Source organism: Pituophis catenifer, unplaced genomic scaffold, assembly GCF_029215685.1.
Source record: "Pituophis catenifer annectens isolate HBS135680 unplaced genomic scaffold, rPitCat1.0.hap2 SCAF_2, whole genome shotgun sequence".
NCBI lineage: Eukaryota > Metazoa > Chordata > Lepidosauria > Squamata > Colubridae > Pituophis > Pituophis catenifer.
Genome location: NW_027256882.1, coordinates 144,763,824 through 144,778,936, shown reverse-complemented (window position 1 = coordinate 144,778,936; position 15,113 = coordinate 144,763,824). Strand labels below are relative to the sequence as shown.

The 15,113-nt window shown below is 35.9% G+C and overlaps 1 protein-coding gene across 1 annotated transcript in view; it reads right to left on the bottom strand.

The window, feature by feature from the left end:
- LOC139312703 (cholesterol transporter ABCA5-like) overlaps positions 1 to 14,779 on the bottom strand; it is a 44,720-nt gene extending 29,941 nt beyond the window's left edge. Inside the window, 9 exon segments of the mRNA XM_070937714.1 lie at positions 532 to 679; positions 2,351 to 2,539; positions 4,972 to 5,113; positions 8,664 to 8,893; positions 10,494 to 10,591; positions 11,034 to 11,195; positions 12,043 to 12,247; positions 14,626 to 14,743; positions 14,745 to 14,779. Coding sequence (XP_070793815.1) covers positions 532 to 679; positions 2,351 to 2,539; positions 4,972 to 5,113; positions 8,664 to 8,893; positions 10,494 to 10,591; positions 11,034 to 11,195; positions 12,043 to 12,247; positions 14,626 to 14,743; positions 14,745 to 14,779 — 1,327 coding nt within the window.
- Positions 14,780 to 15,113: the final 334 nt, after the last annotated feature.

Genomic DNA, 15,113 nt, shown 5'->3' with positions numbered 1-15,113 from the left:
ATACCATGGCTTAGCACAATTTGTAAATTAGTAATAGCAACAACACTTAGACTTATAGATCACTTTACAGTGCTTTACATCCCTCTCCAAGCGGTTTATGGAGTCAGCATATTGCCCCCAACAATCTGGGTCCTCATTTTACCCACCTTGGAAGGATGGAAGGCTGAGTCAACCAATGAACAGTGGGTTCCCTTAACAACTGTGGCATTGGGTTAACAACTGCCACAAAAAAAATGTTGTAAAATCAGGTCAGTCATGTGATGATCTACTTTATGATCATCACAATTTAAAACCACTAATGAATGAGCCGGCTCCATTACGGTTGTAAATCAAGGACTATATGTAATGCCTTCTTTCTGAGCTTCTGTAATATATATGAATGTTGCAGAATGTTAAACACCATGGATGCTCTCTCTCACTAAGACTAAGTTTCAGATTCAAAATTACTTCTTCCCTACTTAAGTACTGTATCTGAACGGTTACTGAATATATGTCACCATTTATATTCTTTTCCAGTTGTAATAAACATACCTGGAATCACCTGATCAAAGTAAATCCCTAGGAGTAGATACAGCATGCTATCAAGAGCCAATAGCGTAAAAGTAATAATTAGTGGATAAGGGCCATGGGTTAAATGTGAGAAAACGGCTCCGTGTTCATAATCTTCCAGATGTATAACCTGCAAGGAAATGTGAAAGTGCTGTGGCATTAAAATATTAAGGAAAAGTTAAGAGTTGCATAACTAATTATCAGAGAATAATGAGAGGGAAATCTCCCCCAAGATGAATTCAGATTGGAACCAGCAGCTACAAGCTAATGAATGCTCAGAAAATCAGACCTTACATTTATTAGATTTTCTCCTCTCCAAGCCTTCATTTCTGGGTTGCAGCTGACAATACAACAGAAATTGTGGCCAAACAGCAAAAAGGAATATTGGGGAGCGACATGTAATAAAGAGGCTATATATTTTACATCTTTCTTAATTTAAACTAAACTCTGTACCCACAGACACCCATATAACAAAACATGGCTGAAATATGCATTGTGATGTTCTAATACAAATCCCATCCTTTTGTAGATGCATCCTGACATTGGATGCAAGAAGCTAGTTATAAGATTTCCATCAGGATATCATGACATGTGTTGTATCACTTGGCCCCTTTCCCTCCCACAGATACCTATGATTGTAATTTCATATTATTCTTATAATATCTTCATCCCACTGCAACTGCATTCTGCTATAGAAGTGTGCTGGAAAAAACAATTTCTCCAGAGAAACCAATATATGGCTTAATATCATGGTTCTGGCACATAAAATGTACTCTAAGCAAAGAGAAAAACAGAGTGGAAAATTTTCCTGCCAAGAGGGAATAGCACAGGGGTGAAATGTAAAATTTGTTACTACCGGTTCTGTGGGCGTGGCTTGGTGGTGGTGGGGGTAATGTGACTGGGTAGTCATGGCCAACTTTTTTTTTTTTTTTTTACTTTTCAAAGGATTTTAAAAAGTATCTCTCTGCCGATCAGGCAACTCAGCTGGGATCGTCAGAGACTTTTCAAAGCATTTTTTTTACTGCCTCTTCGGCCAAGAGGTTGCAGAAAAAAATGCTTTGAAAAGCCTCTGATGATCCCAGCTGAGCCGCACGATCATCAGAGGCTTTTTTATTTTATTTTTAAAAGCATTTTTTCTTCGGAAGAGGTTGTAGAAAAAATGCTTTTAAAAGTAAAAAAAAAAAGCCTCTGATGATCGTGCGGCTCAGCTGGATATGATGGTGGGGGGCCCCGCAGGGATTTTTGCTACCGGTTGTCTGAACCACCCGCCGCCATCGCTACTGGATCGGGCGATCCGGTCTGAACCAGGAGCATTTCACCCCTGGAATAGCAGAAAAAAGGGTTTTTGCAGCTTGAATTTATAACAAAACGAAACTGACTGGAAGTGACATTTATATCAAAAGTGAATATTAAAGCTCATGAAAAACTATGCCTAGATCTAAGGCAATACAAACTTATACAAACCACTGAACAGTTGATTCACTGTGGTAATGCCATTCATACAGTATATAGCATGAAAGCTTATGATATGAGATTAGTTCTTTTTGTTGAAATCAAATGCCAACTCACAAATTTCTGTGCAAATTTTAATTAAGATGGAATTAGTGCACAGCTTTCAAGGTTAAAAAGACATACTCATTTTAAAAATAAAATACCCATTTTGAATTGATAAATCCATTAAAAAATAAGTATTACATTTACTGAATGTTTGAATCATGGATATATGTGACATGTATCAAAGTAGAATAAACTCCAGTGGGTCACAAATAATGGTAACAGGCCAACAGAATGTTTTACTGACCTGTGCAACCCCAACTAAAAATGTGCATTCACAGAGTGGACTTAATGACCACACAAAGGATTTTGGGAAGTCTTGCAGCAGGACGATAGTCACACCTATAGCACCAAAAGCCACAGTTGTGAAATACTGCGCTGAGCCAGCATTCGAGGATTTCTTAAAAAGCGATGTTAGCATAAATGCAAAAGAAATCTAAAGAAAAATAGAAAACACGTTTCAGGGTGCAAGAAATCTCACTTCAAAATATCAAAATCAGATGTTTATATGTGGCCACCTATTTCAAAAGACAAAAACTGATCTCTATCTCACACCTCACACAGAACTTCCTACAGAGAGTAGGAAAAATGTGTAGGGAGTACCTTGTTTACTATCATTTCAGGTACATTTCTGTCTATGCATATCTTATCCTTGAAAGAGAGACTGTTCTCACATTTGAGATTTCATACCTCCTATGCACTAAAATTGTGGTGTTCCAAGAGAGCAAAGGCCCTATTAAAAACTTCCTCATTCTGGATGATACAATTATAAATTTAAAAAAATTAAACTGTGCAGTACTCAGAACTTAAACTGAGTACAAGTTTAGAATAGAATAGAATAGAATAGAATAGAATAGAATAGAATAGAATAGAATAGAATAGAATAGAATAGAATAGAATAGAATAGGAATCTGGAAGGGACCTTGGAGGTCTTCTAGTCCAGCCCCCTGCTCAAGCAGAAGAACCTATACTATTTCAGATAAGTGGCTGTCCAGTCTCTTTTTGAAAACCTCCAGTTCTGGTTCAGCTTCCTCCACTTCTTACACATCAGACATGACTGTTATTAACCAGCAGCCAAAATGTGAAGACTTATTTTTAGAAAGAATCAAGTAAATGTCTCCTACTGCAAAGCTTGGGCTGCTGTCTTAGATCACTCCTACTAAGATAATGGAGAGGCCTTAGTGCTGGGGCAGATGGACAGCATACTGAGATACCCACTCTCCTAAGGAAGGGCTTTCCCTCGGACAAATAGCTTGCTTTTTTCATAACTATGCAATTATTATTGGAGAACATATTTGTTTAGTGAAGCTTAAACTCTTTTCTGTATACACATAATTTTAACATGGCTATGTTAACACATTATAATGTTATGTGCAATATTATGATGCAATCTAGGTTTTTGAATTTTGGCTTGTTTCATTTAGGGCCTTGACTGGTTAAAAAAAATATATATATGAGGGATTTTGTTTTGCTTTTTGCAGCTTGATTGTCTAGCTCTACAAGGGAAAAACATTCATCTATATAAATAATACTCGCTTTGCCATATGGGTAAATTGCCATGATATTTTTGTTTCCTATTTTGGATAAAGTACAGGTAATTCATAACTGATTACCCTAATAGAGCCTGCCTACTATGGTTCTAAGTAGTGACAGCATAAAGTGAGTCATCCACATGACTGACTCATTTTTTATAGCAGTTGTTAAAACAAATGCCACAGTAGTTAAATTAACCAATTTTTCGCTATGGTGCATTTTTGCCAAAAAAATTAAGTAAACATTCTAAATCACTGCCTATGACTGAGGGATGCTGCAAACAGCTGTAAACGTAAGCTGGTTGCCAAGTCCCAAAATGCAGTCACATGACTGCAGGGGTGGTTGTGGCCTTAGCTGTCAGAACAGGGTTATAAGTACCTTTAGGGGGAGGTCTGTTGTAACTTTAAATGGTCGCTAAGTGACCAGTCCTAAAATGACCTGTAATATTACTGAGTCCTTTCCAATAATTGTTTCTTAACTGAATGGGTTTTCTATAAATGGGCATTGAGTAGTAATGGGGTGTTATCCTTAGAACTGAAATTCTTTGGAATTTATTTCAAAAGGTTGTTTCAAAAAGTACAGGAATATGAATATAGATTTATCCAGTGGTGGGATCCTGCCGGTTTAATAACTGGTTCAGTGATACGCTGTGTGTGTGCACGCATTTTTTACAAAACTAACCTTCCACGTTACTTCTGGGGAGTAATACAGCTGAGGTGCGGCAATCTGCTCTGCTGCACGAATCAGCTGAGAGGATAAAGGTAAGTAAAGCGCAGGGGCGGGCGGGCCCACCTGATCGTTGGAGCGAACCGGTTCACTCCCAGCTGATCGTCAGAGCTACTGGTTCGTCCGAATCAGTTTGAACCGGTTGAATCCCACCCCCGGATTTATCTATATTTCTTTAAAGCAGCCATGGCTTTTCCCAGAATTATGTCATAGCCGCAGAAGACAGTTCCAGGATCCTGAGTTGTGAATATCTTCTACATTCTCATTCCTACATGTTTCAAAACAACTTTTCTGATTATTTGGGAAGTGTTGAATATCCACATATAATACTGTTCCTGATTTGGCAGAATACTTATGGATGATTTGGATAATTACCCATTTTCCTGTGCTGTTCTTTGTTTAAAACAATGCATATGCCTGAACTACACAAGTTCCTGGCATATATCCTAAATGTAAATGTCTGAATTGTTGGCTACCTTTGTACAAAGATCCTAGAATTATTCCCTAGGAACATGAACAGCCAGGTGAACTCACACTTGTTAACACAATATCCACAACAGAGTGACAAGGAGTGCATTCACACACAAATACACACACACACACACTTACGGAGGATATTCCATATAGGAAAAAAAGAAGAAATATCACAAAGCTGCTACTTTGAGGAAAGAGTGAAGAGAATGTTGCAATGATCGACATGAGAAAGGACATAACAAATATCAGACTGGAGTATAGCAAGACCCAAGACAGCCTAGAAAAAAGAAGCACAAAACAAAGATTCGTGAATTTAAAGTAACCCATGCAAATTATTAATTTGAAAGAAAATATTCAGGGCAATGAATAGGGCCAGCACTTTTAGAAGTTCTTACATGAAACAAATAAAGCAAAGAAACATAGAACTGTAGCAGATACTATAACAGTACAAAATAATTGTTGTATCTCTTGTAACATATTAGATTAATTAAACTTCAAAAGAAGATAGTTTTCTATTAAGTATTGGCTATTAATGGGTGGAAAACAATTAATATTAGATTTATGTTTTTTTTTAGTGGAAGGAATATAATTATTCACAAATATTATTTTAATGAAAAGGCTGTACTATTCCAATATGTTAAAATAAATTGTTTTAAAATTCATCTAAAAATTACTGCTTGAATCTGAGATTTATCCTAAGGCTAATATTATCTCCACAGGAAGAGTTTTCCTCTGGACTCCACCTTGCCTCTTAGGTTCCAGTCATTCTCCTTTTATCCTCCTTGCCCAGCTGATACTATTTATTTTTATTTTTCTATTTCTATTTATCAGGACAGAGCCAGTCTGGCGTACGATTAAGGCATCAGGCTAAAACTGGGAGAGTTTGAATTCTAGTCTTGCCTTGGGCTTAGCTGGGTGACCTTGGGAACAGTGACTTTCTCCCAGTCCTAGGAAGAAGCCAATGGCCAAGTACTTCTGAAAAACCTTGCCAAGAAAACTGCAGGGACTTGTCCAGGTAATCTCCATAAATCCAACACAATTAACAAGAAAAAAAATATTAACCACCCAACACCAATTTAGAAAACTAAATTTTCTGAAAAATATACAATCAGTGCAATGACGTTTAAATTCATGTCTGGCTTATCCCTCAGTGACTAAGTTACCTTGAAACTGAGATCTTGTTACAATTGATTACGGTTGTTTAAATGTTCCTCCAGCAAATTAGTCAAACTAGGTTTAACATTTTTTCTGTACTCAAGTGGTTTCATCTGCTTTTACTCCATTCTCACTCTGAAATTTTTACAGAATAGCAATAGCATTGGAAAATAGAAATTTAATTTAATTTAAAATAAATAGCAGACTGTAGAACTAAAAAAAAAATGTATAAGGAAGGAACAGGAAGCAAATATGGAAAATTGGTGAAAGAGAATGAAATAAATTAGAATGGGATTGTAAACATGTACCGAAGATGAAAGAAGCCTAAATTTTAGTTTCCATGATTTCATGAAAACTAGAAGCATGGATTAAACAGAACAATGGAGATAGTCCTCTGTTACTGACCACAATTGGGACCGGCAACTCTATCACTAAAAACTGCAGTCACTAAATGATGAATCATATGACCACACCAGATTTACAATGTCACTTCTGCTACCATCATTAAGCGAATCACCATGGTTGTTAAGAGACTTTGTGTCTTTGACTTATCATTTCCCTTCCACCTTCTCCATTAATTTTGCTTATCAAAAGTTGGTTGTGAAAATTGCAAATGGCAATCACATGACCATAGCATGCCGTGACAATTATGCATGCCAGTTATGAACCACCTGAATGGTAATTAGGTCACTGCGGAATGCTGTGACCGTCATAAATGTCAGGAGTAATCACAAAACTGTTGTTTTCCCCCCCACTGTTGAAACTTCGAATGTTTGCTAAGCAAGGCAACCAGTAAGCAAGTACTACCTATACTTTGGACAGCTACTTCAAAGACATAAGGGAAAAAATTAGGCAAAAAACTAAGTTGGAAAGATGCTGATTCCAGGAAAACCTGTAATCAATTAGTTTTTGAATTTGTTACTCTGCAATGTTTTAGAAGAGCCCAATCCAAATTACAGAGAATTACGGTACGTTATGGTATTACAAATGATGAAAAGTATCTGCACTTTAAAATCCCTCATTGTGTCCTACTACATAAATGCTTTGTTGTTCCTGCCTATAAGCATTGAGGTACAGATGCTTTTGTATGGAGGTGATCATCACAAGAGGTTGATATGATTTTGTAACTATACAGTTTTTAAAAGAAGTTAATAGTGTTGTCATTGTTAAATAAATATAGTCATGGTCAAAGATGACATACAGGTAGTCCTTGACGTACGACCACAATTGAGCCCAAAATTTCTGTTTGCTAAGTGAGACATTTGTTAAGTTAGTTTTGCCCCATTTTATGACCTTTCTTGCCACAGTTGTTAAGTGAATCACTGCACTTGTTAAATTAGTAACACAGTTGTTAAGTGAATCTGGATTCCCCATTGACTTTACTTGTCAGGAAGCTGCAAATGTGACCACATGACCCCTGGACACTGCAACCATCATAAATATGAGTCAGTTGCCAAGCATTTGATCACATGACCATGGGGATGCTATAATGGTTGTAACTGTGAAAAATGGCTATAAGTCACTTTTTTCAGTGATGCTGTAACTTCAAACTGTCACTAAGTGAACCGTTGTAAGTCGAGGACTATCTGTACTTTTGTGTAAGAGAGCCTGAAGTACATATTAGGATGCTTCTCTCATGATCTTCAACAGCCTTGTGTAAGCAAAAAGATTCAATATATCTTGCATCGCCTTTCAAGAAATACTCTACTTTTCTTAAACTACTATTTCCAAACATTTTTTTCTGTTTTGGCTTATATTTGAATTTTATTACATTCTAGTACAGGGGTGTCAAACTCAATTTCATTGAGGACCGCATCAGGGCTGTGGCTGACCTTGGGGGGCTGGGTAGGCATGGCCGACTGGGTGGGTGTGACCAACTGGGTGTGTGTGGCCAGCTTGACACCACTCCCCAAACTGCTGGCATGTTTCCTTTTCACGTTGGGTAGACCAGGCTGAAGCCACACTGGCCTGATCTTTCCTCTTCGCATTGGGTAGACCAGGATGGCCCTGCAGGCTGGATCCAACCACATCGTGGGCTAGAACTGGCCAGGGGCCTTGAGTTTTACACCCCTGTTCTAGTAGCATTAAAAAGTTACAGATTTAATTTATATAATCATTAACCATATCTATTGTAGGTTAACAAATATTATTTCAAAACAGCAATTGTTAACTCAAAAGAACTGACTCCTATATGATAGCTAAAGCACAAAAGAAAAACTCCAGTTGTTGAAAATTATTTAACACATTTGGAAGAAAATATATAAATAGTAAATAAGAAGTATTAAAAAAAAAGATAAAAGGACAGAAATAACTCACAAACAATAATATAACAATACAATCTAGGACATATACTTACCATATTCACTCAAACAGATTCTATTTTGTTATACAAACATTGTCCAGAGCATTATATTTAATTAGAAAAACTGTTATACTCCAATGTTCCAGTCAACATGTGAAAAGAATTGGAGAAGGTATTATTTTTACGTGTTTATGTTTGAGATTTTTGGACAAAAAAACTCTATGCCAGTTGGGTGACTTTGGGCAAGTCACTCTCTCTCTCAGCCCAATCCACCTCATAGAGTTTTTGTTATGGGGAAAATAGGAGGAGGAAAGAGTATTAGGTATGTTCACCGCCTTGAGTTATTTATTTATTAAATAAACTCACATACCAAAATGCCGTGTCTTGAAGTCCCATCACTATTAAAAATTCTTTCAGTTTCTTCTCTTTTTCTGTCATGATATGGATTGTCAAATAATATCCAAATGGCGAAAAAGCAATCACTAAGTAAATCAGAATGACTCCACGAAAAAAATAATCGATTTCCACTACAGCAGATTTCCCCATTATGACAACTTCTGTTTCCTCCAGGCCTTCCAAAACGGAATGATTGGTCTTAAACTTAGGGGTGGGAAAAAGGAAAAGTTAAAATAAGTTGAATATTACCAGAGCTCTTGCAGATTGTGTCTGTTTTCAAAATCAGAGATAAGCTTGAATATATCAAAGGGGAAAATCCAGTCTTGCCCAATTAAAAATCTGATCCTGACAGCATTTCTTCCTCCTGTCTCCACCCCCACCCCCATCCCCCTATGCTTTTTCAGGTCTGCTATTCAGGATTCTACTACCATCTCAAACAGGTTGATTGACTTATTTCAATTTATATAAGCCAAAGACACCAGCCTGAAGATGACGAGTGGGACCTCGTCGAAACATCACCAAGATACTCTCAATCTTACACGGGAAAAGACCCGAATACCCCAATATTTGCATACCTGTACCCGTGAAAATCTACGAAAACAAGTATATGTGTATGTATATATCAGGATATACTGATCATTATTTCAGAAATATTTCCTTACCAGATTTATCAATGTGTTCAACAATAGTAGAGTTTCTAATGTACTAGAAAATTTCTTAAAAATTCAGAGATACTTCAGAGATGGATTGCCTTAAAGTAGCCCATGTATAGTACAGTCAACATCAGGAGATGACCCATGGGAAATATTTTAGGACAATATGTATTAGTTATATCATAAAATGCTTTATAATTTTTATGTTTTAAAATGTTTTATAACATTTGTCAAATTTCAATTGCATAAAAGTCATGAGTCCCAGATTTTGGATGTAGTCTATTAGTTAGCGCATTTGAAGTACTTGGTTAAAAAAAAATGTTACCCTATGATGCCCTATTTCACCCAGTTAAAGGTTACACAGCAGAGAGTTTTAGTAGTGTACAGATATTAAAGTTATATAGAACAGCAACTTAGTAGGACCAGTTCTTTCCTTGGAAATGGAAACAAATAAATTACTAATTATTTACCTTAAATATTGAAACACTGGGAGTTTTATTAATTGTTTTGTAGGAGTCTGAGAATGCCTTGCTCCTCATGGAGAAATCCTAATCTATGTCTTCTCAGATGTGAATGAATGCTGCCAATGTTTATATGCCACACTACATACTAATGGGGCTTATGTATCTTGGTTTAGTATGGTTAACCTAAGCCAGCGATGGCGAATCTTTTCGGCACTGAGTGCCCAAATCAGAACGAATGTGCGCACGCACCTGAGTCCCGAAAACCCAAAGATCAGCTGGCTGGTGTGCATGTGCGCGGCAGCCACCTGGTCTTCTGGTTTCCGATGTGTGCATGCACCTGGCCAGCTGGTCTTTGGATTTCCAGGGCTCTGCCATGCATGAAGACCAGCTGGCCAGGTGCATGCACACACCGGAAACCAAAAGAGCAGCTGGTTATGGCACGCGTGCCCAGAGAGAGGGCTCTGCGTGCCACACCTGGCACGAGTGCCATAGGTTCAACATCACGGACCTAAACCATATTTTCTTGCTATTGATTGTGAACTTAACCAGCTACAATTTAATTAATCACTTTAATAAATAACGACTTATGTGATATATAACCCAGCCACTGTCAATTTTTTTTTAAAAAAAAAACAGTACTATTTTAAAACTTCAAGTGTATAAAATTCTAAATTATTTAACATTTACTTCTATAATTGCTGCATCAATGCAGATCTGTAGTGCTGTAAATCCATGGTACCAGTATACTTCAGCTTCACACATTTCAAAAGACTTCGAACAACTAGCTATGGAAAAAACAGATTATATGAAAGAAAATATTAGCTTACTTTAATTGTTTAAATATGCTAAAACTGGGCTGTTTCTGTTCTATATGTTCAAATCCCAACAATCTGTGAGCTCATTGTATCTCCCTTATTCTATATCATGATGAGATGGACAAATGGCCCAATGGATCTATGGTGGATCTCCAGAAATATAAAAGCATCTATTTAATATTACTATATTTACCCCTTTGATATGTCATCCCTTTCACCAAATTATTGAAATTTACATAATTTGCACGACCTAAAATCACATCCAATAGATCCTACTCTACCTATTACTGCTAAACAGTTTTATTATACTATTTTTATAGAATAAATTCCTTACATTATTTCAACATTACACAAAATTGGGCAAGATAATGCTCTATTTTTTTTTAAGAGCACATGTATCTTATATACTTACTTTTTGATTCTAAATGGCTTGAAGATTCTGGAATCATTTGTCGAGGAACTCTGAGATGGTAGGACATAGAATCCTTAAAAATTATACCTATAAACTTTTCTGGACTAAGAAGGCTGGCTTCTTTCATTTCTTGTTCAGTTAGAAATTCTTGCACCTCTTTTCCTGCAAAACATCAAAAGCTTATTTTATAGTGATAGGAGTGAAGTAGTATATGTTCAAATGTTCCACTCATTTGTGAACCCAGCAAAATAATAAACTATTCTATTTGTACTTACTCACCAGGGATAATGACATTTGCAAACTACATTGGAACTGCCACATTCTCAATAACCAAATGATATCCACGAGGTAATTGCACTGCTATTATTAATTCTGGGATCTAACATCCAGTTTATACATCTTGCAAATTAGGAATGAACATCCAGTGTAATGCATACAACACTTTGCGCTAGCCCTTTCAAAGTCAAGAGTCAAAACTTGGTGGTGCTATCATTTTTTAAAATTTTAGCTACCATTTTCAATTTTAAAAAAGCTGAAATAGGTAACAAACTTCTATAAGGCTTAATGCACCATATTTCAATTTGTAATCATCCCAAATCTTTCAGAGACCAATTTTTTTTCTTACAAATGCAACGTACCAATACTAAGAATGCAATAATACTCATTTTTAATATGAACATAGCTAACATTTTAAAAATTACCTAATTTAACCTACTTCTTATTCTTAAAGGGGGTATTATTCTGTTTTTATTCACAAAGTTTGAACTGAATGATCTAACAATGAGCTTAAATTCTATCTTGGAGCAATAAAGAGCATCCTATTGTTGGTTTGGGATTTTTTTGCATGTTTAAATTGCCAAAAATTGAAAGCAAGTTTTAATATTCTATTTACAGAGGAGAAAATAGATTTTCATGCAGGGATCACAACTGATTTGCATTTAAGGATTATAACTTCCAAAGGAAAAACAGTTTTTTATTTAGGACAAAACACCATACAGATTCTTAGTACCTTCTGGGCAGTATTCTGAAAACATTTTGTGCATGATCTTTCTTGTCACATTAGTTACGGGTGTGTAGCCTACAATAAACTCAGAAACGCTTGTGCGATTTGTTGAATAAAGAACTGCATCCGGCATCCTGCCATGTCTTTTGTTTGGCTGGATCATGCTTATGATAATAAGCAAACCTAGTAAGGAAAGAGGGATGAGGATTTCCTGCATAGATGAGAAAAGTAAAATAGAACTGAGTAATAAACAATAATTTGCAATTATATTCGCAATAATGCAGCACACACAACTGCAGCTTTAACATTAATCAAAAACATATTTTAAACGAAGCACAGATAAACGCAGCCTAAAATTCACCCATTCAGAAAACAGGTGATATGGTAAGAGGGATTCATCAGAAAGCACCCATTTAAGGCAAACTGATAAGACTGTTCCCCACAACCTTCCCAAATTCCCTGGAATATTTTCTATCATCCTGCTTGCCCATGCTTTTTTTTTTTTTTTCTGCAGAGGGCCCAGAGACATTTTTGCAGATGACTTTAAGCTAAAATTGGAGGCATGAGTATTAGGCATGTCTGCTGCTTTTAGTTGACCAAAATATGTAAAAGATGGGATTAAAAATCTAATAACAGTAATAGTAAACTGATTCCTTAAACTCAATTTTTACAGAGAAACAAACAAGAATTAAGGGTATTCATATATTATGTCAGCAATGTGGCCAACATAGCCTTGCCACAACCACTATCTTTGCCTTTTGTGATCCTTCTGTGAATATAACATACACACAACATTCACTATAGATTACAAGATCTTTAAAATAACATTTTATAAGATAAGTAAATAAGTTGAATGAAATGAATTAAAATCATATTTTAGCAAACAGGTTGGCTGAACTGTTTATTAGAACGGTGACGTTCAATTTGCATACTACGAATAAAGTAAACCATGCATATGCATTTGTTTGCCCATTAAAATCAGATGCAGTCTTAAGTGCTGCTGATTTAAGTAGAAGCATCAAGTTGCATTCTAAGTAAGTTATTTTCACTGCATCTGCTTGAAAAAGAAAAGTAACGATATGTTTTAAAGCAGGGGTTCCCAAATTTGGCTGCTTTAAGACTTGTGAACTTCAATTTCCAGAATTCTCCAGAATTTTGGGAGCTGAAGTCCACAAGTCTTAAAGCTGCCAAGTTTGAAGATCTCTGTTTTAAAGTCTTCCTTAAAAATGTTTCATAGACTTGTTCCTGGACCAGAGCATATCCAGAATATCACAAAATGCAACCTATCTGGAGGATTTACTTCCAGGAAATGCCTCTTTATTTCTGTAATGGGCAGATCAATAGGGACAGAGGAAAAATAATCCAAAATGGTACATTACATCTCTACTCTGAGATGTATATATAACAGATGAGCAACTTCAGGTACATTTTGCATATTACATGCACTTATATGTATGAATGTGTGCATGTTTGTGTGTGTGTGAATGAGGGTATTGACTGTTGAAGTAACATGCCATCTTGTATATCAGAGTTGGACAATGCAATTAGCCTAATAATCGTACTTGAAACAAAGGATTTCCCTATTTGGATGGGAAATCCTTACACCCTTGAACAAGCTGGATGGCCAGCTCCCCGTTTCATCACTAAGTTGAGTTAATGCATGAGGGAATGAGTACGTATGGGTGAAGAATGCTCTAAAGCAATAACACTTAACTAAGTGTGGAAGTCATGTGCTTGCTTCTTGTTAAAAGATTTTAATTGCTTCTCTAATTAGTAATGAGGGAAGGGAGTCCCACTGAGCTTTGTGTGCATGTGCTTCTTAAATAAACTCCCTGTCTTTTTAACAATGTTATATAACAATATGCTCTTTCAAGTTACCGGATCACAGTCATGTGTAAACTGTTGATCAAAGCAAACAGAAAAAATATGTGCTTAAAGAGCAGAGTGATTGCCTAGAAGGGAAATTGAAAAAAATAAAGGATAGTTTAGAATTTTTTAATCAAAAACTGTGCAAGAAGCATCATTTTCCTTCTAATCCTACAGGAGACCCTATAGTATACCATTTCGGACAAATGGTTGTCCATTAAATGAAGCCTTGATAAAACAAACTGACTTGATGCTTTATCAGCTTCAGAGATAACTGAAATAAAATGACCTTTAAGCCTCTCTGTATTTGAAGTAAAACCATCAATTCAATTTTATGCATTTCCACAAAAAACATGATTTTTAAAAATGATTTAGGGAATAAGTTAATTCATTCAAAAATCTTTTTCTGTGTTTAATGGACTTCTCAAAGAATGTTTTGAAAAGGGTGGATATCAGATTTTTTTTTACTTACGTTGTAAGAAATGTAATGGTTGTCTGATTCATATGATTTGGGTCCATTTATGGTTTGTTTTTACTTTGTCATAACAAATATTAACATAATTCTGAATAAAAATATAGTGGAGATGTGATATTGTATTACACTCCTAAAATATGAAATGTTATTAATAGAATGCACCTGTATACTGACTCGCTATGTTTGGTATAAATCATCTGGTTTAATGTTGAAATGAGGTTAAAATACAATACTTCTGAACAACTCACCTGAATACTAGTTCTTTTCGTCCGCCATTTAATTAGGCAGTTCTTATATAAAAGAACTCGAGTTTGTCGCCATGTTCCTCCTTGTCTTGGAGCCTCTGTAGACATTTTGTGTGTGTGTGTGTAGCCTGAAAAACAATGCACGTGGTGTGCACATAAAATTAATTTATACTTTCCTTAAATGCCCAGCTTTATATTTTTTCTAATTCTGCGAAAAAGTACTTTACTAAAACAGCAATGTAAGGTTTGGGAAAGAAACACTGTCATTCTTATATGGCATTTTCTCATCATGAAAATGTTCAGTAGAATGTTTGGAGCTTACATTCTTAAACTCAACTGTTTATATGTACAGAATGTATGTATCACCCAGCTTAGACTTAGAATAACTTTTGTCATTTTGAATGTACACTAGTTGGCATACATTAAAATGAAATTTCGTTGCATACAGCTCTCAAAGGGTCACAACCTCCAATATACACTACATAAACATG